At 47.2% G+C, this 27,658-nt stretch overlaps 1 protein-coding gene across 1 annotated transcript in view; it reads left to right on the forward strand.

Moving 5' to 3' along the window:
• LOC311245301 (diacylglycerol O-acyltransferase 1-like) overlaps window positions 1-27,658 on the forward strand; it is a gene marked incomplete at both ends in the record, with an annotated part of 71,206 nt that overhangs the window by 31,644 nt on the left and 11,904 nt on the right. The window contains 3 exons of the mRNA XM_084335139.1: window positions 16,912-17,021; window positions 24,783-24,848; window positions 25,310-25,397. Of these exons, the coding sequence (XP_084191265.1) occupies window positions 16,912-17,021; window positions 24,783-24,848; window positions 25,310-25,397 (264 nt within the window). The remainder of the gene's footprint in view (window positions 1-16,911; window positions 17,022-24,782; window positions 24,849-25,309; window positions 25,398-27,658) is intronic.

The following is a 27,658-nucleotide window of genomic DNA, read 5'->3' on the forward strand; positions in this document are numbered from 1 at the left end:
GACCCGTAAGCCCACATCAAGGGGAAAGGAGAGTCCCGTCACCCCATCCTTCCTAATGGTAAATGGCTAATGGTAAATGGCTGCTTTTTTATATAGCGCTTTTATCCAAAGCGCTTTACAATTTGTTACTCACATTTTACCCATTCACTCACACATTCACACACCGACGGCAGAGGCAACCATGCAAGGTGCCAACCTGCTCATCGGGAGCAATTAGGGTTAAGTGTCTTGCTCAAGGACACATCGACACGCTGCCCGGGAGGAGTGGGAATCGAACCGGGAACCTCCGGATTGCCAGACGACTGCTCTACCTCCCGAGCCACTGTCGCCCCGATGAATGAAGAGGGGGCGCAGTCAACTCCACCCGAGTGTGAACAAGAGGGAACTAGAACCCCTTGAACACACAGCACAGGCGGAACCACGTGTGATCCAACACACTGTGGCCCATACCCACACACCCCTGCTACCCCACCAAAGGACGGGAAGCAGGAGAGGCCACAGACCCCAGAACCGCCTGGGAGACAGAACTCCCGGTCATGTCCATGAGGTAAAACCTGACGAAGGGACCCGGGGAGGACCATGAAGCTGCAGCACAGATGTCCTCCACCGAGGCCCCACCCAGCAGAGCGGCAGAGGCCGCCACCCCACGAGTGGAGTGCGCCCTGACGCCCCCAGGGGGATCCAGCCCGGCCAACGTGTAGCAGAGGGCAATGCCCTCGCACAACCAATGGGACAGGCGCTGTTTCGATAGTGCCTTACCGGCACGAGAACCACCGTGACAGACAAAAAGCTGATCAGTAGCCCTGAGGCCCTGAGTACGGCTGAGGTAAATGCCCAAAGCACGGACCGGACATGACAGGTGAAGGCCCGCCTCCAACTCACTAGCGTGAGGACCAGGAGGACCGCCTTCAATTCCAACACATTGATGTGCAGGGTAGACGGGCCAGCATGGACCTTCGTCTAGCTGCCCCCCACTGCATTGGTCCGACACGTCCCTCCCCAACCCGTGAGAGAAGCGTCGGTGAAGACCGTGACGTGTGAGCGCCTGCTGCCCATGGGGACCCCAATGGTGAGGATACCCAGCCTCCTCCAATGGGCGAGATCTCCCCATATCGACAAAGGAACCGTCAACCGTTTCCATTTGTCCCTCACCGGATCTATTCCCATACTGAAACACCACCTCTGTATCCTCCTCATGAAGAGGAGGCCAAGAGGAACCACCGTGTGAGCAGATGCCATCATACCGAGCAGGCGCATCACTTGCAGCGCCGTGACCGTCCCTCCCAGACGGAAACCCCCGAGCGCGTGTAGGATAGACACCCTCCGTTGCTCCGAGAGGGTTACAATCATGGGCCTTGACCTCAACGTCAAGCCCAAGTACTCCACCTGTTGACTGGGAAGCGGCATACTCTTCTTCCAGTTCACAGCTAAACCCAGCCTGGTGAGGAATTCCACCACCAGCCTGGTATGAGACCTGGCAACCTCCTCCGATCGGCTGAGGAGTAGAATGTCGTCGAGATAGAATAGAACCTGTATTCCCTGACGACGTAGAGGCTCCAGCGCAGTCGCTACGCACTTGGTGAATGTGCGGGGAGCCAGAGAATAGCCGAACGGCAACCTCTGGTACTCGTACGCTACGCCCTGAAACAGGAACCGCAGGAACTTCCTGTGAGGAGGGTAAATCGAGACGTGAAAATACGCATCCTTCAGGTCTATGGAGGTGAACCAGTCTCCCCTTCTGACAGCAAGCAGCAGGAGTTTGACGGTCAACATTCTGAATGGTCTCGCTACAATCAGACGATTGAACGCGGACAGATCCAGTATAGGTCTGACCCCTCCCGTTTTTTTGGGCACCAGAAAATAACGGGAGTAGACGCCTGACATCGCGTCCTCTCTCGGGACCACGACTACGGCCTGCTTCGCCAACAGAGATTGGATCTAGTCGGCCAGGGCTGTCACTGCTGCTGACCCTGACAATAGGGTCGGCACCAAACCTGAGAACGGAGGGTGGGGTCGTGCAAACTGCAAAACAAGCCCCTCCCTCAACGTTCTCTCTATCCACCCCCCCAAACGGCATTCTTGTCGCCATATGTGAAAATAATCCCACAGCGCACCCGCCGTCAACTGACGCTGGGCCGCAAGGAACAGTAGATAGTTGGCCCGGTCCCTCCCGCTGTGCGACGCACCCAAGGGGGGACCCCGACAGAAAGGGCCAGTTTGATACGGGAGAAGCTGCCATCAAACTGGTTGACACACACCCCCCCCCCCTGAACACCCCTCTAGCGCATGCTGAGGAGCTGTTCTACAGCTAGACATGCAAGGCGTGAGGACCCCATGGGCTCCTACATGCCGTAGCCCTGCAGTGATATTGCTATCACCCAAATCACGCTCGCCTCTTCTTTGCAGACCACTGCCGCTCTCACGGGAGTGGGAGGCATCAGCGTGACACCCCGCCTGCCGAAGGCGAGGCCGGGGTAACCCTTGCTGAGCATTCAACCGAAGAGGCCTCGAGTCCCCCTGCTGACCACTGTAAATAGTGGCAGCCGTAACACCAGGCTCACCCATCACACAACGTGTGGTGCAGGAGCCACGTGACAGCACAACATTCTCACGGACAGACCCAGGCTCAGCCATCAACTGGGTGTCAGCCCCTGTCCCCATGAGAAGTGAAAAGTGGGGCCGCATGCGCTTCAAAGAAGGTTCGCGGCCCGCAGCCAAAGGAAAACGATCAGAGCCCTGCTTCCGTGGGTAACGGAGAGAGGATTGAACGGGGAGCGGGCTGCTCGCGGCAGAATGATGACGGCTTGTTTGATCCAAGCCGAATACACCCAAAATGGCCGATCCCTCGGCCGCCAAGGCTGTCGGCCTTGCGGATCCCTGTTGACTCTCCGCCCAGGGTACCACTGGCGGGGGAAACATGGCCGCCTGTCGAGGGCCTCGCCACAGTCGTTGACGAGGCCGTGCTCCAACCTCTGGCTGCACAGCGTGAGGCGGTGTGGGACCCAGATCAACAACCGCCTGCGCCTCCACAGAATGACCAAAAAGTCCTTCTGTGGAAAAAGGAGTCGTGAGGAGAGAAAACCTAGCTTCTTCCCCAAGAGGAGAGTGCTCCAACCAGACATGCCTATTAACAAACGTTGATAGCATCCTAATCCTCCCCACAGTTATAGCTTGCGACTGAGTCAAGATCTCTATAACACCACAAACATGCAACATGTTTATAGTGTCGGCTGGACCCATAGCCCCACTACCCGACGCCAATGTGGATAGGAAAATAGACAGCTGAGCCATAACACTGGCCGCCGCTAAAACCATCCTGCAGCAGTATACCACTCATCCGTCCATACTGCCACCCTCCGAGCCGATTCGCTCTCAAGCATCCGGCCTGCACCCTGTTGTCAGCCCTTTTACCCGTAAAAAAGGTAAATAGGACTCAGCAAAACCCCCCACATTAGCTACCGACTGACCTTCATTAATGAACCGGGCAAGAGGAGGGAAAAGCGGCAACGTCCCACGGCGGGGAATATTAGAACAACGACCCATTTCAGCATTAGCATTAGCAGTAGCATTAGTGTTAGCAGCATGCTCCAGGATCGCCCGGAACCCGTCCACTTCGGTGGAACGTTCACCAAGCCATCCCGCCCCTGGCGCCGACACACACTCCACAGCATTACTAACACCAACATCAATGCCTGATGACACAGGGCCTACCTGTGTACAAGCCGGCTCGATAGCCAAACCTTGCACGCTGCTCCTTGATCTGCTGCCACAAGACGAGGAAACATCAGAATAGGCCCGACGTGTCGCTGAAACTTCCCCCGAAGATTCCAGGGGTAAGCAAACCTCTGGTAAGCATTCAACATTACGCAATTTCTCTAATCTTTTCATAGCACTAGTTACATAGGGCGACTTGCGACCGCTATGATGGAAACGAAAAAGAGGAAGAGTGAGTGGTGACCACGCCTAGTACTTTATAGTACGCCACTATAGGGGCGGGGCCTGGCAGGTGGTGGGTGTATTTGTTTTTTCGTTGATGGTGTACAGTAGGTACATGAGATGAGGTATATCTCGGTATGGCAAGAGCGGGACGCGATGCAAGTACGCTATATAACCTGCTGTAGTGTGGTAGTGAAAGGGTAACCTTCTGTAGTGTGGTAGTGAAAGGGTTAACCATCTGTAGTGTGGTAGTGAAAGGGTTAAGTCCATGTGGGGAAGTGGTTTTCAAGATAATGTGTCCATTTTTCCTCTCGCTGGTGTAGACGTCAATCATAAATAATCTCTGTGTCTCTGGGACTGTAAGCCTAATAAACCTTTCGTTTTCTGCATTCACTGATGTCTTGTTTGTTTATACATGTGTTTCTGCTTGTGTCCACATGCCAAGGCCTTTGGAAGGTCCGACATAGAGCCGTGCTCTGTGGGTTACTGAGAGCCCATTATGAGTTTAAGTGCTTAGGCGTTGGCAGGCTTGTGGGATGTTACGGTCCTCTGAATGCCTCCGAATGCAGTCTTGGTTACACTTTATGTATACAGTACAAACACATCACACATTATATCTCTGTACCATATTATGATCCAAACTCGGAGTCGTACATAACCCTTTTTTATACCTGTTAAATATTTGCTGATCCCTGTAGATATGTCGGTGTTATAGAGATTCCTGTGCTTAAAACCGGCGTCTCTACCTATTCTAACTATTATTTTTTTTATATTATTTACACAATGCACATCGTCTCATAATGCACCGTCTGAATGAGGTGGCCGTTCCTAAATTACTTCATGAAGAGACACAGCATGTTTTTTTTTTTTTTATAAATGTTTTTCTTTTCTTTTCTTTTCATACATAAAACATAACAGTATAATAATAATAATAATAATAATAATAATAATAATAATAATAATAATAATAATAATAATAATAATAATAATAATAATAATAATAATAATAATAATAATAATAATAATAATAATAATAATAATAATAATAATAATAACAATGACAACAGCGACGACAATAATAATAACAGTAACATGAATCATAATGACTTTGACAAGAAAAAGTAAAATAATAAAAATAAAATAAAAAATAAATGTGGCTCAGGCACTAGCAACCATGTTTGTGTATCCTTGAGGTGGCTCTTGGGGATTCGGATCCCTGCCAGTGTTAGGACAGATGTACTCAAATAGACTAAGTGTGCGACGTGTGTGTGTATGTGTACTATATGTGTGTTTTACCTATGTGCTTGTGCGTACCCTATGTGTGCGTTTTATGTGTGTGTGATTAGTAAGTCTTGTGCATTTTATGTGTGCATGCTTCATGTGTGTGAGTGCATATGTGTTCTGTGTGTGTGTGTACGTGCGTGTGTTGTGTGTGTGTGTATGTGGGCATGAACACGTTTGCACCTTTACAATTGTCATGATACCCTCAACATCAACACCAGCATTAACAAAACAACACAAGGCAGCATTGGTCCACAAGGAGGCTATGGGTAATGGGGAAACCCACCAAGTACAGTGGCAGACAGTGCAGGCCAGATATGAGACAGATATGGGTCCCATATTTCATAGAAAGTGTCCAGTTTAGAGTGCAGCATGCACGTGATGTATTCACAGGGAATGCATTCCATTATAATATTGTGCCATGACCTCTTTGATGGGACCTCGTCCTTGATCCAGAACAACAGAATGTTTTTCCTAGCAGCAAATGTCAACAGATTGAACAGTCTCTTATGTTTGAAATTGGCAATATGAATATCTGGGAGGCCTAGTAAGAGGCAGAGGGGATCCAGTTCGATGGGGGTCTGGAATATATCAGATAGTTCCTCTACGATGTCGAACCAATAGCTCTGGAGCTTTACACAGGACCAAAAGCAGTGGACGTGGTTTCCAATCTCTATCTTGCATTTAAAGCAGAGTGGGGATGTATTGGGATCCATTTTACTCTTAAGGGCGGGGGTAATATGAATGCGGTGCAAGATTCTAACTTGGATAGACTTGGTGCGGTTGCAAACAGAGATTTTTTTTGCGTATGTCCATGCATCCTGCCAGTCCTCGTCCGTGATCTCTATGTCTAAGTCTTTTTCCCAGGACTGTTTAGTGACAAGGGAAGATAAAGATGAATTAAGGTTTAGAGTACTATAGAAGATAGATATTTGTTTTTTAGGAATATGCAAGGAGAGGGCTTTCTCCACCTGTGAGGTGGAACTGTTAATTAACAGTGAGGTGTCCTTGGTGATAAACTGCCTAATTTGTAAGTATTTAAAAAATTCTGTTTTCAATAGGCCATACCGCTGCTGCAGCTGTATAAAGGACATTAGGGTCTGGCCATCAAACAGGTGGCCAAGATCAGTTATGCCCTGCGTATGCCAGGTCTTGAAGCCGCCACAAATTTGGTCTGGCTTAAAGTCAGGATTGCCTATGATTGGGGTAAGAGGAGAGGTCAGCTTAGCTCGGCCCTCCACCTTACGGACAGTCTTCCAGGCCTTGACGGAGCATAGTGTGATGTGGTTAGAGCATATTTTCCTAACAGACTTAAAGTCTTTGATAAATAGTAGGTTCCACAGGGGGGACTTAGATTGCGAGGATTCAATGTCTAGCCAGATTGATAGTGGATCTGAACCAGCCGACAAGTACCCTAAGGTGTGCTGCTAGTTGGTAATGTCTAATATTAGGTAGGTCTAGACCCCCATCTTCACCATCCATCTGTAATTTGGCCATTTTCAGACACGGTTTCTTCCCATTCCAAATGAATGAGCTTAGTCAGCCTTCTAGCACCTTGATAACCTTGTTTGTCAGCAGCACTGGAATCATTTGGAGAGGGTATAATAGTCTGGGGAGTACGTTCATTTTGACGAGGGCTATCCTACCCAGCCAGGAGATTGGTAAAGGGGCCCATCTAACTAAGTCTGCCCTTATGGTGTCTAAAAGGGGGAAGTTGGCCTTAAACAATGTATCATAGGTGGGTGTCACAAATACTCCTAAGTAAACAAAGCCGGAGGGCGACCAGCAAATTGGAAGGGCTCGGGCAGGATCGGAATGGATTTAAGTGTCCCAAGTGGCATTGCTTCGGATTTGGAAAAGGTTGGAGAAGGTTCCAAATGTGGAAATCATGCGGGTTAGACATGGAATGGAAGAGTCAGGTTTAGATATAAAGTTCAGTACGTCGTCCGCGTAAAGAGTAGTAAACAAATAGTAAAGGGTTAAGAGGGTCGCCTTGGGGGTTCCCCCATTGTAGAGGAAAGTTGTTAGACCTAAGCCCGTTAGTCAGAACCGCCGACATCCGTGAGTTGTAAAGAACCTTGACCCAGTCAATAAAAGTGTTTCCTAGGCCAAATTCAGCGAGGGTTATAAACAAATACGGCCATTCTACACGTTGAATGCCTTCTCCGCGTCGAGAGACAGAACCACCGCGGGGTGGTCTATCTCACGAGTCATTTGGATGATATTAAGGAGCCGTCTCATGTTGTCGGTAGAGTTCCTACCCTTAATAAAACCAGTCTGATCTTCGTTAAAATAATGAAAGGGAGCACTTTTTCTAGGCGCATGGACAGGATCTTGGAGAGCAATTTTTGGTCCGAATTAAGTAGGGCTATAGGCCTATAGGAGGCTCACTTTTCAGGGCATTTACCATTTTTAAGGAGAAGGCAAATATTAGCCTCCCGTAGGGACTGGGTCCCAACCTCAGAGGAATGATTAAGCATTGCCAGCAGGGGATCCAAGAGAATATGACCGAATTCAATGGATTGAGGATTGCATGCTCCCAAGCACTGGAATACACAAACTGTTACAAAGGATCAGATTAAACCGAATATATATATTTATTGATTGATATATATTGCATAGTATTTGTATATCGTTTGATATCCCTTGTATATTCCTTGTACATATACACGGAATATCCCTTTAGCCTACTACAGACCATAATATTTCATTCTCCTATTGGACAGCGGTCCACAGGCGCCAGGGACCAGCCTCCGGAGTCAGGTTCAAAGTCACCGTCAAGACATGTCTGTGCATGCCCGGCCTTGCCCAGGGATACGAGACAGAAATGTCGTTGGCACTAGTTTGTTCACCGTGCATATAAATACGGCGCAGGTGAATACAGAAGCACTTAGTCTTACTTAGTCAGAAGTCTAGAGTTACCCAATAAGTTGAAGCCTCACCCACGATACTCCGTGCGGTGAAGTATGGCCTGTTTGGCCCCAGAATAGAGCATTGAGACCGCGTGCGAATTAATAACTGAATTGTCAGAGTTTGGCGCTATACCGTCGAGTGCGACATATTTATATTAAGTCAGTAATAGTCTATTTGTGTATAGTGTATCGTGCGGCTAAAGTTCTACAGTGACCAGCATCACCAACGCTTCCTCGTATTAGCTAGAGTTCTTATCCAGGCTGGGCTGCTTTCATGGCGCTTTCACCCGAGGAGACCTAGACGAGAACCGTGTGGACATGTACACTGGATTAATCTACCCGACGACTACATAGCCCTTTGCGGCTGGATTATATTTGTTTTGGTCCTGTGATTTATGGAGCGGAGAATCGCCGACGCTTACACGTGTTGGATTTACCCCGCGAGGAGCCAGGTCGAGTCGGCGCCTCAGAGAGCCTGAGGCCGGCTAGCTTTCTTCACTGTGGAGCTACAGTCTACGGAGAACAGCTGTATTCGTCTGTGGATCAAGAGGCTATTGCACCGTCTCCTGTACTTGGAGTCTCCTTAGTCATCGTTGACCAGACTCTCTACTACCGACAGATCCTCTACCCCTGCTGGCTTACAACCAGGGGGACCCTTCCAGTATCTCCCGCTATATATTACTAGTGTACCATAGATATAATTCAGGTTGTATAATTACCTCCTGCGTAACCAGAGAATGGACATTCATTGTTGATTTGCCTATGCACATTCCTTTGCCTTACAAGTGCATTCAAAGTATAATAGAGAAGTATTATGTACCTTTTGCTGCAATAAATACTTAAAGACAACTTTGTGTAGAACCGGTTCATTGTGGGAAGTGTTCATTATATTTAGATATCATGTACTGTATGGCCAGTAATTAAAGTACATAAAGCGGTAGTGGTTTAATGATACCATACTTATCAATACAGTCAGGGAATTGTACCCCTCAGTTACAATTGGTCCTTCGAGCCGGAGGGTAACTAGCGTAATATTAATATAGTGGTATTAATATTGACATGGCCTATGATGAACACTCCACAAAACGGTTCTCCTAAAGTAGATCGCCCGCAGCGTAGACGGCAGACACCTCAGTACTTAGAGGATTACGTTGCCAATATACTACCTAGCCTTCTACAGACGGTAAACGCGGAAAAAGTAGATAGTAAAATTATGTCCGACCCTATCGACCAGGCTACCCCGCCAATAGAGGCCCTAGTGGGTTCTAACGTAACTGACCAAGCTCACGGTAGGGACCAGGAGGGACCCGACACGACTTTACCCCCCGCCAAGACCGAAGAAGTAGTCCCCGGAGAGCTCCAGGATAAAGACAGCTCTCCAGGGATGGAACTCTACCCGCTACAAGAAGAGGAGAGCACCCCGGAGATGGATCTCCAGGACTCGCCACAGGAGAACAGATCTCCAACGAGTACTGCCAGGAGCGGATCACCTCAACCAGCATCTTCCCCCAGCGAGGCGGACAAGATGCTGGCACAGGCATTCCTCGCCAGCCTAGCAGCCTCAACAGAGCGCGATCGACTCCAAGCACAGACGCTTAGTGAGCGCGAACATTCTTCCATGGAAAGAGAACGCCTTCAGGCGCAGCAACGGAGCGACGAAGATCGTATACGTCTAGAGATTAGACGCCTTCAGACGGAAGAGAATATGGTAAGGGACCGGGCCGAAGCCCAGCGCGCCGCCGCCGAAGCCCAGCGCGCCGCTGCCGGTGCCCAAAGAGAAGCAGAGCGCGACCTCGCTCTCACCAAGCGCGAAGCCGAGCGCGACCGATTACAAGCGCAGATAATGGAGCAGCTGATCACCAGGGCAACACCCCCTCCCTCCGCACGGGGTTCCAGGGCCTCGTCAAGACAAGGGTCAAGGGCACCCTCCCCTACCCGATCAAGCGACCCTGAGCCCGACCACCAGAGAGAGCCTATACCCCCCTCCGAACCCCTTCCCCGACCGGTCCAAGTGAGACCCAGCTACAAGGAAGAAACGGTCTACACCGCGGAGAGGCTAAATAGACGACTACAGGATCTAGAGGACCTGCCAGAGGAAGAAGAAGAGGGAGAGGAGGAGAGTCAAGCCCGACAGCAGCACAGTACTCCACAGGACCAGGAGGTCCAGTACAGCCCAGGCTCTACCCCCGCGGCTCTGCGCTACAGACCCCCGACTCAATTCACGGGTGAGCTTGACGCACGACCAGCCCCGAGGAATAGCACCTGGATACGCGGGCCATGGTACCCAGCAGGTACCAGCCCACCAAGAGGCGTAAGAGGAGACTCGCCTAGGAGGCCTCTATTCCAACGCTCACCGATGTGCCAGCCATCCATGGCATCATACATTGGCACACCGACGTTTCCGGACTTCACCCACGAGAACAGAGCACAGTACACGGAGCTACGAATGTGCTTAGAGACAATGATGTCCGATGTAGCTGATGAACCGTACAAGTATGCTATCCTACTGAAGCACCTCAAGGTGCCCCGAGCGCACAATATAGCGCTGGCCTATGCCACCTCTACTACCCCATACACAGCGGCTCTAGCAGCACTCGACCAAAGATATGGACGCATATGGGACTACGTAATACAAGAGATAAGGCATATTGACCGCCTACCCCCAGCCACAGACAATCGCTCACTAGATGACCTGTCTATCAAGGTACAATCCCTGGTAGGGATGCTGGGGGCGCAAAGAGAAAAGGGTATGCACGAACTGTACGCGAACTCTAATGTCGAGAGGATTTTAGAGAAGCTTCCGCCCGCCCGACAAGAGCGCTTCAGGCGGCAAAGAGACCACCGTGATCCTAACGGTCCCGAGCCATCCCTCCTAGACCTAGCCGACTTCCTGGCGAGAGAAGTCAACAGCCTACGGTTGGATACGTTCATGCGGAGCACCCCAAGCTCCAGAGAGGGACCTAGGAGAGCAAACGATGGCCGAAGATTGGTGACCGTCATGCACCAATCAGAATCAGTACCGAGCAGCAAGAACCACAGTACCCCCTCGATGAAAGAGAAGTGGAAGATGGTGTGCCCGTACTGCGAAAAGGAACACTGGTTGTCACAATGTGACACGTTCAAGAAGATGACCGCCGACGAGGTGAGTCAATGGATAAAGTCCAACCGACGCTGTTACCGATGTGCGCGCAGTCACATGGCAGCCGATTGCCGCTTAAAGAAGAGGTGTAATCGGTGTGACGGAGCCCACCTAGATGTCCTACACGACAGTAACAGAAGAAAGCCTGCACCCTCAAGCAGCACAAAGGCAAGTGTTATGTACATTGACCCCGCCAGCAGCGGGGGCGCCCGGGTGCTCTTAAAGGTGGTCCGCGTAACACTGAGTTACCAAGATAAGGTCATGGACACTTACGCCGTCCTTGACGACGGGTCAGAGAAGACCCTTCTCCTCGCGTCCGCTGCGGCCCAGCTGGGGCTGCGGGGGAGCGAAAACCAGATGACAATTCGGACAATAAGAAGAGATCTAAAGACGATAAAGGGCGAGAATGTCTCCTTCACTATCACAGCAAGCGGGCAGCCAGAGAGACGGTATAGGATTACTAATGCTTTCACCAGCCAAGAAATAGGCCTGTCGCAGTACACCTACCCCATCGCCAAGCTGATGGATAAATATGTGCACCTGCGTCAACTACCTATACCGCTCATAGACGGTGCCACCCCGACCCTGCTGATAGGCTCCGACCATGCAGACCTCATCGTCCCGATTGACCGGGTCCACACAGGGCCCAGAGGCTGTCCTGCAGCAGTCGAGACCCGCCTAGGATGGACATTACAAGGCCCCCTCGCTAAGTCTCTTAACCGAACAGCAGCCACTAACTGCCTCCACTCCAGAGTGACAGAAGAAGACACCACCCTCCTACAGCATGTCGAGAGGCTATGGACACTAGAGACAATGCCCTTTAAGAACGAAAAGAAAGACATTCGTTCCAAGGAAGACATTTACGCTATAGCCCTCCTCGAGCAAGGGACAAAGAGAGTCAAAGTCAACGGAGTGATGAGATACGCAACTCCACTCCTGAGGCGAGAGGGTATGCCTACCTTCCACGCCCCAAAAGAAGCGACGGAGCGGTATCTATTGAACACAGAGCGGCGCCTAGCCAGAGACCCCGCTCAAGAGACTGTGTACCGCGCTGAGATTAACAAGCGAATCACAGCGGGACACATAAAGAAAACTGACTGGCGACGTTGTGCGCTGCTCCGCGCCTCCCTGATCAAAGGCGGCTTTGATCTCCGGCAGCGGGCCAGCAGCGACCCCCCAGTATTGCGCAGCCTCTCCCCAGAGGACAAGCCCCTGCTGCGGTTCCTATGGAGAGAGAGGATCGGGGATGAGCAACCAGCCATCTATCAATGGGAAGTCCTCCCTTTCGGAACCACATGCAGCCCATGCTGTGCTACGTTTGCACTGCAAAAACACGTCGCAGAGGACCCAGCAGCTGATGAAGAGGTCCGACAAAGTGTAGGAAATAGTTTCTACGTGGACAACTGTCTGCAAAGCGTCTCGACGCCAGAAGAAGCCGAGGCCCTTCTACTCAAGCTCCGCGCCTCCCTGATCAAAGGCGGCTTTGATCTCAGGCAGTGGGCCAGCAGCGACCCGCAAGTATTGCGCAGCCTCTCCCCCGAGGACAAGGCAGCAAGCAGCGAGACCTGGATGGCGACCATCCCAGGAGAAGCCCAAGAAATGACATTAGGACTAGTCTGGCGCTTCAAAACAGACTCGCTCGATTATAAACACACACCCCTGACCAAGGAGCAGGGAAGGTCGACTGCACTACCGACCACCAGACGGAGTGTATACAGAACACTCGCCAGACAATATGACCCGTTGGGATGTATTCTACCTTACACCACCAGGGCAAAGATGATTGTAAGAGCGTTATGGGACAAGGACCAGGGCTGGGACGACCCCATACCCGAACACCTTGCATCCACATGGAGAGAGTGGGAGACGGAACTCAGCTCACTCCCAGGTGTCAACATACGCCGCAGCTACTTCCCACCCACAGTGAGGCCGGAGATGTGCCAGATGGACCTGCACGTCTTCAGCGACGCCTCCGAAGTAGCCTACGGTTCGGTGGCCTACTTGCGTGCCCGAGAGGAGGGAGGAGAAATACATACTGCTTTCATCCTGGCTCGCTCAAGAATAGCCCCACGAAAGCAACAATCTATCCTGCGTCTAGAGCTCTGCGCAGCCCTAGCAGGAGCGCAACTCGCCACGTTAATCCAACGTGAACTCACCATTCCGGTGCAAAGAACAATCTTGTGGTCAGACTCCACGACAGTACTCACATGGATCCGGTCTGATTCGTGCAGATACAAGGTCTTCGTGGGAGTCAGAGTCACAGAGATTCAAGATTTAACAGAAGTAGCAAGCTGGAGGTATGTGGACACAAAACACAACCCAGCTGACGTCATCACCCGGGGAATGTCCCTGGATGACCTCACCCGTCACAACCTATACAGTGACGGGCCAGAGTTCCTCAAGCTCCCGGAAGAAGAGTGGCCTACACCCACCCCACGGGAAGCGAGTAAAGAGGAGGCCGAAAACAAGAAATCTATGTTCTGTGGATTGAACACACTCGTCTCCACAGACCCCGACATAGACGATTGCCTCACCCTAGAGAGTGCGCAGCTAAAGACATTCCTGTGGCACCACCCAGAGGTTCAGCTCACTACTGACATTACAGCAGCTGACTACGAAGAAGCAGAACTTCTTCTACTACAACGAGCCCAGAGAGACTCGTTCCCCGATGAGCTAGACTGTCTACAGGGAGCAAAGCCCGTCCCATCAGACAGCAGACTGCTCCACCTAGCCCCCGAGAGCGACGCCCATGGTCTCATCAGAGTGGGTGGTCGTCTGCGGAGAGCTCCAGACTTACCGGATGACGTCAAGTACCCGATAGTCTTAAACAGCCGACACAAGGTCACAGAGCTGATCATAAAGAAATACGACGAGGATGTGCATCACGCCGGGGCAGAGAGAGTCTTCGCGGAGATCAGACGTCGTTATTGGATACTGCAAGGGAGAGAAGCAGTGCGGCGCTTCCAGCGAACCTGTCTAGACTGTCGTAAGTGGCGAGTGCAGCCCAGTATACCCCGGATGGCTGACCTACCTCCCTGTCGCCTCCGACTCGGCGACAAGCCTTTTCACTCCACCGGTATGGATTGTTTCGGCCCGCTGTATATAAAGAAAGGAAGAGGTACCGAGAATCGGTGGGGTATTGTATTCAAATGCATGACCACCCGAGCGATGCATATAGAACTCCTTCCAACCATGAGCACAGACTCATTCCTTATGGCCTTCCGAAGATTCACATCGCGGAAAGGCAAACCGTCTATATTATTGTCTGATCACGGGACAAACTTCAAAGGCGGAGAAAGAGAGCTGAGAGAGAGCTTCCAAGCTATGGGCCCAGAACTTAAGACCCACCTCGCTCCATCCCAGATTGACTTCCAGTTTAATCCCCCGAACGCACCTCACTTCGGTGGAACTTGGGAACGAGAAGTACGTTCAATAAAGACAGCCCTGTACGCCGTGCTTGGGGCCCAGACCGTGGCGGAAGAAGTCCTAATGACAGTCCTCACGGAGGTCGAGGGAGTATTGAACTCAAAGCCCCTCGGTTACGTCTCAAGTGACGTAGCAGATGTCGACCCAGTCACCCCCAACACACTCTTGATGGGGCGGCTGGACCCCGCGCTACCACAGACAATGTACAGGCCTGAAGAAGCGAACGGCCGAAGAATGTGGAGGTACAGTCAAGTATTGGCTGACAAGTTTTGGAACAGCTTCCTACTCCACTATCTACCGTCTCTACAGACCCGCCAGAAATGGGTGAAAGAGAGAGACAATTTGACAGAAGGAACAGTCGTCATGATTATCGACCAGTCACTACCCCGAGCTATGTGGCCGGCTGGCCGCGTAAGCAAAGTGATCACCGGTGCCGACGGAAAGGTCCGAGCAGCCGAAGTGCTCGTCCAAGGGCGGATCTACACCCGACCCGTGGCGAGGCTAATAGAACTGCCAAGGCTCCCCGATACTATCGATGACGACCATGACCCCATGACTTTGTGAACTGACCGACCCCTCACAACAGACATTGAGTAGTGGACAGTGCGGTTAATCTGTCTCTGCTTAGCTAATTAGGTGGGACTAATTAGGGGGCGGCTGTTACAAAGGATCAGATTAAACCGAATATATATATTTATTGATTGATATATATTGCATAGTATTTGTATATCGTTTGATATCCCTTGTATATTCCTTGTACATATACACGGAATATCCCTTTAGCCTACTACAGACCATAATATTTCATTCTCCTATTGGACAGCGGTCCACAGGCGCCAGGGACCAGCCTCCGGAGTCAGGTTCAAAGTCACCGTCAAGACATGTCTGTGCATGCCCGGCCTTGCCCAGGGATACGAGACAGAAATGTCGTTGGCACTAGTTTGTTCACCGTGCATATAAATACGGCGCAGGTGAATACAGAAGCACTTAGTCTTACTTAGTCAGAAGTCTAGAGTTACCCAATAAGTTGAAGCCTCACCCACGATACTCCGTGCGGTGAAGTATGGCCTGTTTGGCCCCAGAATAGAGCATTGAGACCGCGTGCAAATTAATAACTGAATTGTCAGAGTTTGGCGCTATACCGTCGAGTGCGACATATTTCTATTAAGTCAGTAATAGTCTATTTGTGTATAGTGTATCGTGCGGCTAAAGTTCTACAGTGACCAGCATCACCAACGCTTCCTCATATTAGCTAGAGTTCTTATCCAGGCTGGGCTGCTTTCATGGCTCTTTCACCCGAGGAGACCTAGACGAGAACCGTGTGGACATGTACACTGGATTAATCTACCCGACGACTACATAGCCCTTTGCGGCTGGATTATATTTGTTTTGGTCCTGTGATTTATGGAGCGGAGAATCGCAGACGCTTACACGTGTTGGATTTACCCCGCGAGGAGCCAGGTCGAGTCGGCGCCTCAGAGAGCCTGAGGCCGGCTAGCTTTCTTCACTGTGGAGCTACAGTCTACGGAGAACAGCTGTATTCGTCTGTGGATCAAGAGGCTATTGCACCGTCTCCTGTACTTGGAGTCTCCTTAGTCATCGTTGACCAGACTCTCTACTACCGACAGATCCTCTACCCCTGCTGGCTTACAACCAGGGGGACCCTTCCAGTATCTCCCGCTATATATTACTAGTGTACCATAGATATAATTCCCTAAGATTCAGGTTGTATAATTACCTCCTGCGTAACCAGAGAATGGACATTCATTGTTGATTTGCCTACGCACATTCCTTTGCCTTACAAGTGCATTCAAAGTATAATAGAGAAGTATTATGTACCTTTTGCTGCAATAAATACTTAAAGACAACTTTGTGTAGAACCGGTTCATTGTGGGAAGTGTTCATTATATTTAGATATCATGTACTGTATGGCCAGTAATTAAAGTACATAAAGCGGTAGTGGTTTAATGATACCATACTTATCAATACAGTCAGGGAATTGTACCCCTCAGTTACACAAACGTTATGTAAAATGCATACTTTCACTTTGGACATTCAATAGAAAATACTTATCTACTTTGACTTAAGTAGAATTTGAATGGAGTACTTTTACTTTTACCAGAGTACTCATTTATCTGGGTATTTCTACTTTTACTCAAGTAAAGGAACCGTGTACTTCTTCCACCACTTGACAACTGCCCTGTGTCTCCTTCACAGGCACCAACCCACTTCCTGTGGCTCCTCTTCTTCTTCCTGTGTCACTCCTACCTGAACTTCTGTGCTGAGGTCCTGTGTTTTGGGGACCGTCACTTCTATGGGGACTGGTGGTCAGTCAGTTGTTTTGACATTGTTGCACGTAGTTTCTTGTGCAGCTACAGCCATTGTAGAACGCTGCCTTCATATCCTCCCGGGAAGTTCCCACTTCCAAGTTCTTGTTTGACTTGCTTGCGTGGAAGTAATTCAAGTGCTTTTTGGTCGTAAATGACAATATCAACACAGTAAAATACATTTTTATTGTTCCTCTTTTTTTCATCTCCAGAACGGTGCTGCAGAAGCGGTTTACATACAACATTGTTGTTGACGTTAGAAAGGTGCACAGGTGAAATCACTGCGTAGTACTCCTGCTTTCTAGTCTTGCACAAGGACCAATCAGCATGGGTATGGGCGGGTTAATTTTCCGTTGATGGGGATTTGATTGGCTGTTTTTAAATAAAGAGCGGCCGCAGGATTAATAACGTTAACATTAGTTCGCCAGAGAAACAAATATACTAATAAAAATTGTTGGACCTTCGAGCTTTGTACTTTGTACTTTGTAGGTCTGCATTTTAAATGTAAGGAGTAAAAAGTATGTTTTTGTAATTGAGTAAAAGTACAAGTATACAAACCTAATAATACTTGAGTAAAGTACAAATCCCCCAAAACAGTACTTAAGTATTGCAATGAAGTACAATTACTCAAGTACTTTACACCCCTGATCAGCACAACATCACAACTCTGCAACTTGGGCATCAACGTTCCCCCACTTTGTTTGGTATTTACTCCGTGGTTTGGTATTTATTTCCGACAGCACTTGAAGGCACTAGAAGTCACACTTGTTACTTCATCCTTGCAGCAGTACTATTATAAACAGTTGTGCCCCGAGGGAAACGGCTTGAGAAGAGCCACACAGAGGCCACACTGTACAGAGTGATCCAACAATCAGGCTTTTGAGAGACAACACTTTTGTGTTCAAAAGTACAGGGACTGTCTGTGTTGTTCTACAGTGGTGGAAGAAGTACACGGTTCCTTTACTTGAGTAAAAGTAGAAATACCCAGATAAACGAGTACTCTGGTAAAAGTAAAAGTCCTCCATTCAAATTCTACTTAAGTAAAAGTAAAGAAGTATTTGCTATTGAATGTACTTAAGTATCTAAGGTAAAAGTATGCATTCTACACACACTGTTTGTGTATTCCAGTGCTTGGGAATCTTCATACATAAATTTTTGCCATGTTTTCTATGCAGAATATTGTTCTTCAAAGTAACTAGTAACTGGTGGGTTCAGATAAATGTAGTGGAGTAAAAGGTACAATATTAATACATTATAAATAATAATAATATTAATAATACATCCGATTTATATAGCGCTTTTCCTAATGCTCAAAGACACTTTACAAAACAAACAATACAATACAGAACATTTAAATAAAATTATATGAAAAGGTGAGAGAGGAAGGAGTTCATGGGTTGAAAGCAAGGGTAAAAAGGTGGGTTTTGAGGGCTTTTGTAAATGATGAGAGGGTGTCTGCAATCATGACGGATATGTTTGGGAAGGGCGTTCCAGAGGGTGGGGGCAGCTGCAGCGAAGGCCCTGTTGCCCCAGGTCCGGAGCTTAGTTCTGATGGGTTGGAGGCGGTTAGCATCTGCGGACCTGAGGCAGCGGGTAGGCGTGTGGTGGAGAAGGAGGTCGGAGAGGTAGGAGAGGGCCAGGTCGTTGAGGGCTTTGAAGGTGATGAGTCAAATTTGTTACTGAATCCTGTACATGATGGTGTTGGATTCTGGCAAACCACAATCAGCCCCTTATCACTTCTTCATCTATTGGCCCATGTAGTTTCTGCGTTGTGTTTTATTTCTCTGACGTCTTCTCATACTGGCTGTACATCGTGGTCATTCCCCTTTAATGCAATCCGTAATCATAATAATTCACCACCGTCAGACATGTTACCTTTTTTGGAACACGTTGTCTATTACATAAACAAAAGCCTCAGATGTTACCCATTTCGTATTGTCCTTGAAAAGTCTTTGATGGAACACTAAATTCATTATTCTATCTGTTAGTCCAATGGTGGCTGAGGCCTCGTCGTTAGCCAAAACGCTTCTCTGTTAGCCGAAGCTAGCCTCCTCGAGGCATAGGAGGGGGGGGGGAGGCCCCTCCCACCACCCTCTAGTCCAGGGGTCGGGAACCTATGGCTCGCAAGCCATATATGGCTCTTCTGGTGACAGCATATGGCTCCCAGAAATTTTTGAGTAAAAAAAAAAAAAAAATTTAATACTTGTGATATTTCTTAATAATACTGTGTCATTTTAAAGTAAACAGAAATTAGTTTTGAAGATACAGCTAATAGTATCTGTAGCTGAAGATATAGCGAGCAGAGCTGACGAGGGACAAGTGGACAGAAATTAAAAATCTTCAACCTGAAGACCAGCTGATTCTTAAAACTTGGAACGAGCTTCCTGTGACATACCACACAATGCAGCGTGAGTATTGCCGTATTGACCATGTTTGGCTCTACATATGCATGTGGGCAGTCATTCTCGCATATGAGGAACATTAAGACCAACCTACGCTCACGTTTAACTGATGGAAGCCTCAACGCCTGCATGAAGCTCAACCTCACCACGTATGAACCAGATTACAAGGCCATCAGCAAAACCATGCAGCACCAGAAGTCGCATTAAAAGTAAGACATATTTAATTTATTATACGTTAAAAATACTATATGGCTCTCAATGAAATATATTTAGAAATATTTGGCTTTTATGGCTCTCCCAGTCAAAAAGGTTCCTGACCCCTGCTCTAGTCTCTCTCTCTACGTCTGCTCGTATCAGCCTTGCGTCCTGTTCTAACTTACACCCGGAAGGAAACTCACATTTATAATATTCATCATCATCATCATTATCATCTCGGCATAGCAATGACAGGCCCGCCCCTCTCCTCATTCCTATGTGACGTGTGACGCGCTGTCTTTGACCACAGCTATTTGACCCAGATCACTATAGCAACCGCTCAATTGTTGATATTATCCCCCCCTAGTTCTCTCTCGCCAAATCAAGATGACGAATGACCTTCAAGCCACTCACACCCTGCTTGCCGTGGAGACACACTGCCTGCTAACACACTCTCTCTCTGCCTGTGGTGCTCTCAGATGGCTATAAGCAGTGCTGTCATTATATACATTTTGTTTACATTATATACACTGAAAAACCTCAAGATCCTTCATTGGGGAGCCAGTGGAGGATGGGGATGATGTGGTCGGAGCGGCAGGTGGAGGTGAGCATGCGAGCAGCAGGGTTTTGATTGGATTTTGGTGGATGTGTCATACAGAATGCTGTTGCAGTAGTCCAGTCGGGATGTGATAAGTGGCAGCAGAGAAGGATAGTGAGGGGCGTAGACGGGCAATGTTCCTGAGGTGGAAGAAGGCGGTTTTAGTGATCTGGTTGACATGCAGGAGGAAGGAAAGGGTGGGGTCGAGAATGATACCTAGGTAGGTTGCGGACGTGGGTGGAGGGGGTGACAATGGAGCCGTCGATGTTGACTGAAAAATCCTGGGTGAGGCGGGTCAGGGAATTTGATAAAATGTTATAATGTTCCCTAAAGTGAAAATACTCACTTATACGTAAAGTACAAGTAGCTAAACATTTTACTTAAGTACAGTACCACCACAGGTTATTCTACAGTTGCCACTGGAACTCCATTGAGTCTTTTAAATCAAAACTCAAAACCCACCTATATCGCCTGGCTTTCCCTGACTCACTTTGACTCTTGCCGTACTTGTTGACATGTTGTTCTGTTTTTCCTTTGTTTATCCGTTGATTTTATTTTATTTCTCTGTTTATTTTATATTTTTCTTTGTACTTAGCTTAGCCATGTGAAGCACTTTGGTTGACAAGCGTCATGTTTAAACGTGCTATACAAATACATTTGATTGATTGATTGATTGATTGACTGAGGGGGGGGGGGTTCTTCAAAGGGGAACTACTGCCATTTGTGTTCCTATGGTCTTAGACAGTTAGAAAACGAACATGAACAACTCTCCCAAATCTAAATACCAGAGTGCTAAAGTCTGGACCTGCTCCATAGAAAATGAATGGGGAGGATGAAGCGTGACACTGAGAGAACCCGGCGGAAGGTTCTGATGATACATGTTCTGTTTCAGAACTGAGAACACTACAATAAAAAATAGCTTATTTAATTCTTTAAAATACAACAACTCAACTCGACTAGAAAATCAAGTTAAGGTACTAAAAAAAGAGATCAATGCCATATACAGACAACAATCGGAAATACAAATACGTAGCACAAGACAACAGCAGTACTCCCAAGGTTCTAAACCTAGTCACCTATTAGCCATGCGATTAAGAATTAATGGAAAATTTGCAGATATAACTACCATTAGAGCACAACAAGTACTTGAAACAGACCCTGAAAAAATAAATGATACATTCAAAGAATTCTACTCCGACTTATATAAATCAGAAACGACCTTCGATCAAAACAAAATGGACACATATCTTAATCAAATTATTCTCCCTAAACTTTCAGAGGATGACGCTAAACAGTTAGAAACACAGATCACACTAGATGAACTTAGGGAGGCCATATCTGAAATGCAAAGTGGTCCTGGGCTCCTGGAAGAGACGGTATCCCACCAGAAATGTACCTCTCTTGTTGGGACATAATTGGACCCTTATTACTAAATATGATTTTATACTCAGTTAAGGAGGGGAACTTCCATAAGAATGACAATATTGCACTCATAACAGTCCTTCTTAAAAAATACAAAGACCCCACCGAGTGCGGTAGTTATAGACCTTTAAGCCTCCTCGAACCGATATCAAACTGTACTCTAAGGTATTAGCCATCAGACTACAAAAGCATATGACATCTTTAATTCACCCGGACCAAACTGGCTTCATAAGAGGTCGCTTGATCACCGATAACATAAGACGATTACTACACGTACTAGATGCCAACAAGGAAGACAACACACCTAAGGCGATACTGTCCCTGGATGCAATGAAAGCTTTTGACAGGTTGGAATGGTCGTATCTATGGGCAGTATTAGAAAGGATGGGGTTAGGAAAAGGATTCATTGATATGATTAAAGTATTATACAAAGACCCATCGGCCATGATTACAACAGGTACAATCATCTCCAAAATCTTTCCGGTATCACGCTCAGCCAGACAGGGTTGCCCTCTTAGTCCCGGACTATTCGATCTATCATTAGAGCCTTTAGCACAATATATAAGACAATCCCAATCCATAGAACCAATCATAATCAAGGGCACACAACACAAAATTAGTTTATATGCGGACGACGTTCATGCAAAACCCCAACACAGCATTGCCTCATCTTCTCAAGCTGATTGAGGACTTTGGAGATCTATCGGGATTTAGGATAAATTGGCCGAAGTCGGCCTTCCTCCCACTTAACGCCCCTGCAAAAAGAAATATAACCCTCCCAAAAGAGATACAGATGGTAAAACAATTTAGATGTTTGGGAGTTGAGATATTCCCCACCATAAGCCAAACGGTGAAGCACAATTACATAAAAATCCAAAACAAAATCAAATACGACCTTGTCAGGTGGTCGAAACTTAAAAACTCAGTACAGGCACGTATATCAATAATCAAGATGGACGTCCTACCTAGAATCAACTTCTTCAGCTCAATGCTACCGTTACCCCCTCCAAAGGGTTACTGGAAAGAATTACACTCCTCCACATAAAAATTTATTTGGAATAACAAACCACCACGTATAAAAAGATCCACCGCACAGAGAAACAAAGCAGACGGAGGTATGGCATTTCCAGATTTCTACCACTACTTTAAGGCGTACACTTTAAGACCACTAACAACATGGTTTGATCCCCAAGCATTAGTATCCTGGAGAAATTTAGAAGAAAATATAGTAGCTCCACACAAGCTGAAGGGCATAGTATACACCAAATTACCAATTAAGCAATGCGAACGGAAATTTGGCCCCATAATCACTCATGCGATCCGGATATGGCGCGAAACACAAACAAAATATTCGACCCTACATAAATGGCATAATCATACTCCCTTATTCAATAACAATGCACTCTGGATAGGAAAACAACCTATAAGATTCCCTAGATGGGAAAAGCAAGGCATACACTCATTAGGAGACGTCTTCAATAAATAGGGTTTTTGTAGTTTCAAGGAAATACGCAAATTTTTTTATCTCACCAAGTCCACATATTACTTTTACGCACAGTTATTGGCATGTTTGAAGGCTCACGGTGTTCCATTACATATACCAATTGTACACCACAGATACCACAAATTCTTCTATGAAAGAGAGACATCAAGAGGTTTTGTTTCAGATTTTTATCATCAATTACTAACATCCTCATATGAAACCCTCCACCTAGACTCCGTCTGGAGGAGGGATATACCAGACCTGGAAAGTGATTTTGATTGGCAAGAAGCCTGGGCAAATATTCGATTCTCATCAAGGAACCCGGACCATCAACAAATCAATCTTACCTATATTCACAGGACATACTTGACTCCTATAAGACTGAAAAAAATGGGTCTTATACAAGACTCCAAATGCTCCTTATGTACAAATGGGGACGAGGGGACATTTATGCACATGTACTGGGACTGCCCACCAGTTAAGATATTCTGGAAAGAGGTGACCCAGCAACTATCAAATCTCTTAACTTGGAATATACCTGTACACCCCTCTGTACTACTGCTGAATGATGTTTTTGAGTGTGCAGTACATCCACAGCTAAAGAGATTGGTTTTATCGGGTATCACAGTGGCTAAAAAGCTGATAGCATCACGATGGTTCCAACCGGAAAAAATTTGCCGAAAGGTCTGGATTATTACATATCTCGATGTGATCTATCAAGAAATATCTACAGCAAGAATTTTGGGTCTCAATGAATCCAAAATGACAATGTGGTTAGAAGTGGTGGAGAAAATAAAAGCTAGCATATAATGGTAATGTCTGGTTAGGAGCGAGGTGGATGGATTATCCAATGGGGGGTCCGGAAGGGGGGGGTACGAGCTGGAGCATAGATAACAGGTATTAAGGGTATATCCTATATAAGACAATTAACTAAAATGTGATTTCATTGGATGTACACTGACAACTAATGCTTGTATATCTTATCGTGTGTTGTCATGTTTGTTTATGTGTTTGTTTAAAAAATTATAAAAAAAAAAATACAAAAAAAAAAAAAAATAGCTCATTTGGGTATAAACCTTTTGTATGGACTTTCCTAGGCCATGGAAATAACAGAATACAAATAAAGTTTATTATTATTATTATTATTAATATTATATTGGAATTGACCGCATTTACTTAATTTGAATTGAACATTATGTATTGTCGCAGTGAAATGGTTAACCCTTTTGGTAGTGTGGTAGTGAAAGGGTTAATGGCTGCCACTGGACCTGGGTATCACATGAGTTGGACTGGAATCTGAATGACTTGACTCGTGTTGCTTGAGACTTGACTTTGACTCGATGTTATGACTCCAAAATTTCTTTGGATTCGTATTGGATTCATGTAAAAGAATCCCACACTTGAATTTTATATTACTATTATTTCACATGCAAATATCTATATTTTAATGCAAATATCTATAAATATCTTATATAAAAGGTTACTTATATGTTTCATTTCATTTGCAACTTGAGTTCTGCATTGAGACTCGAGGCTCGACTTTAGACTTGACATTTATGCCTTGGGACTTGTATCTTGTGACTCACGACTGACTTGGGACTCCAGCGAGGTTGACCAGGTGCACCATTATTTGACCGTGGTGTGTTCTCTCGTCTATATAGGAACGCTACAACCCTGACAGCCTTCTGGAGGAAGTGGAATATGCCCTTTGAGAAATGGAGTCACAGGTATTTTAGTTTGTTGTACACTGTAAAAAACCCAAATTAAAATAAAGTGGAAAAGCAATTCATTTACAGATAAATGTGTTTATTTGAGGTGTTTTTACATATAATTCAATGTAATTTAACATTCAAGACAATTAAGCAATGGGATAATAATGGGGAACAAATAGATCATTTCTTATTAAATCAATTTATAGATTACAACTTTTATTTAATGGTTAATATTTTGATCAAATGTAATTTACTGTATTTGTATGGTATTTACACCTAAAGTAGAAAAACTAAAGTAATTTGTAAAATTTAATGAATTTCCACTTTTTTTTACAGTGTAGCCTACTACTGGTGAAATAATCTGCATCCTTTCCCATATTTCTCACCCAGGGAACGTTAAGTATCCAATAATGTCTGTTTCCTGTCTGTTTCTCTGCCGTGCTGTGTCTTCCTCCGCGTGTCCTGCTCACACGAAGACACCTATACACGCCTCTGTTGGAACAGAGCCTGCCCCCCCTGCAAGCACAGCTGCTGGTCTTCCTGCTGTCCACGGCCCTCTGTGAGGTATATCTTTAATCTTTCAAAATGTTCAGTTGCTATCGCTATCAGCTCTATCTTTCAAAATGTTCAGTTGCTATGGCATGCACTTATCTGTGTTTCACCACACATAATACGAGTGCATGCTTACCAACTGTTCGCCTGTTTTACTGCAACACTATACTATCACCGACATCTAAGAAGGAAGATCCCCCTTGAATGGCCCTTCTAAGGTTTATCTCCTCCACATTGCCTGTGGTGCATTTTTTTCCTTCCTATTGCTAGGTTTTAGTGAGTTTTTCCTTACCTTCGTGTGGGGTATGTCTGGGAGTGTTGCATTTATTTTGCATTTATTTAAAAAAAATTGACTTTATGGTGTTTTAATAGTTATAATAGTGAGGTATATTCGGGTCATAGTGGGGGAGGAGTGACCATTATAATAGTGAGGTATAAGGGTCGGCTGGGTAGCGCAGTGGAGAATGCACTCGCCTACCACCGTAGAGACTCTGGGATCGAATCCAGCTGTCAGCGGTACCTCCGGCTTGGTCAGTCGTCCCTACTAACACAATTGGCATTGTTAGCGGGTGGGAAGCCGGTGGAGTATGTGTCCTGGTCGTTGTAAACTGCGGTTCCTACTGGTCGGTCGGGGCGCCTGTTCAGCAGGGAGGGGAGCGGGGGGAAATAGCGTGAACCTCTGCACGCGTTACATTCCCCCAGTGAGAGTCTTCGGTGGGGATGATGAGGGACCGTTATAATAGTGAGGTATACACGGGTCATAGTGGGGATGAGGGACCGTTATAATAGTGAGGTATACATGGGTCATAGTGGGGATGAGTGACCGTTATAATAGTGAGGTATACACGGGTCATAGTGGGGGATGAGTGACTGTTATAATAGTGAGGTATACACGGGTCATAGTGGGGGAGGAGTGACTGTTATAATAGTGAGGTATACACGGGTCATAGTGGGGGAGGAGTGAGCGTTATAATAGTGAGGTATAAGATAAGATAAGATAAGATAAGATATTCCTTTATTGATCCCCTTGGGGAAATTCAGGCATCATAGCAGCATGGGGGGGAGGGGGGAGGGGTACAGGTAGTAAAACAACACAGTATACATGTAGTAAAAGACAACACAGGCAGTGTAAACAATTTGATCAATATGGTCAATATAATTTACTATCTGACTAGCTGAGGAATATTCACATTATTCACAGTGTCACATAAGGTGCAGTATGCATGAGGTAGTGTTATAATTTACTATCTACTGAGTATACATTAATCAACATTAATCAAAGTACCAGGGTAGTCTACGTTGTCCCCCTTGGGTTCCTATAAGTCCCAGGTCAATGTCTGGTAGCAGTCGCTGTCGCTGCCCCCTGTTGTGGGGCCTGGAGGCTGCTAGTCGCTGCCCACTGTTGTGGAGCCTGATGGCCGCTGGTATGAAGGACTGTCCGAGGCGGTTAGTTGAGTGTCGGGGGGGAATGAGTCTGTGGCTGAACGAGCTTCTCATCTTGACCAGCTCGTCGTAGAGGGGGTGGTAGGGGTTCTCCATGATGGCATCCAGCTTCCTTATCGTCCCCCTCTCTACCATCACCTCAAGTCTAGGTAGCTCGACTCCCACCACGGAGCTAGCCTTCCTCACCAGCTTGTTGAGCTTGTTGGTGTCCCTTGAGTTGATGTAGCCTCCCCAGCATGCCACAGCATAGAAGAGGATGCTGGCCACAACAGACTGGTAAAAAGACTGCAGCAGTTTGTTGCACACATTGAAGGACCTGAGTCTCCTCAGGAAGAACAGCCTGCTCTGTCCCTTCCTGTAGAGGGCCTCTGTGTTGTCCGACCAGTCCAGTTTATTGTTCAGGTGTACCCCAAGGAACTTGTATGAGTCCACCATCTCCACATCCACCCCTCGGATGGAGATGGGAATCGGGGGGGGCCTCTTCTTGCCCCTCCGGAAGTCCACCACCAGCTCCTTGGTCTTACTGGTGTTGAGTTGGAGGTGGTTGCTGTCGCTCCACCCCACGAAGCTCTCCACCAGGGCTCTGTACTCCTCCTCATCATCGTCGGTGATGTAGCTTACGATGGAGGAGTCGTCTGAGAACTTCTGCAGGTGGCACCCGCTGGAGTTGCGGCAGAAGTCTGAGGTGTAGAGGGTGAAGAGGAAGGGTGACAGCACAGTTCCCTGGGGGGCGCCGGTGTTGCTCACCAGTACGTCAGACTGACTGTCCTTTAGTCTGACGTACTGTGGCCTCTCAGTGAGGTAGTCCTTGATCCAGGCCACCAAGCCGT

The sequence above is a fragment of the Notolepis coatsorum genome, assembly GCF_963971535.1.
Source record: "Notolepis coatsorum genome assembly, chromosome: 18".
Classification (NCBI taxonomy): Eukaryota; Metazoa; Chordata; class Actinopteri; order Aulopiformes; family Paralepididae; genus Notolepis; species Notolepis coatsorum.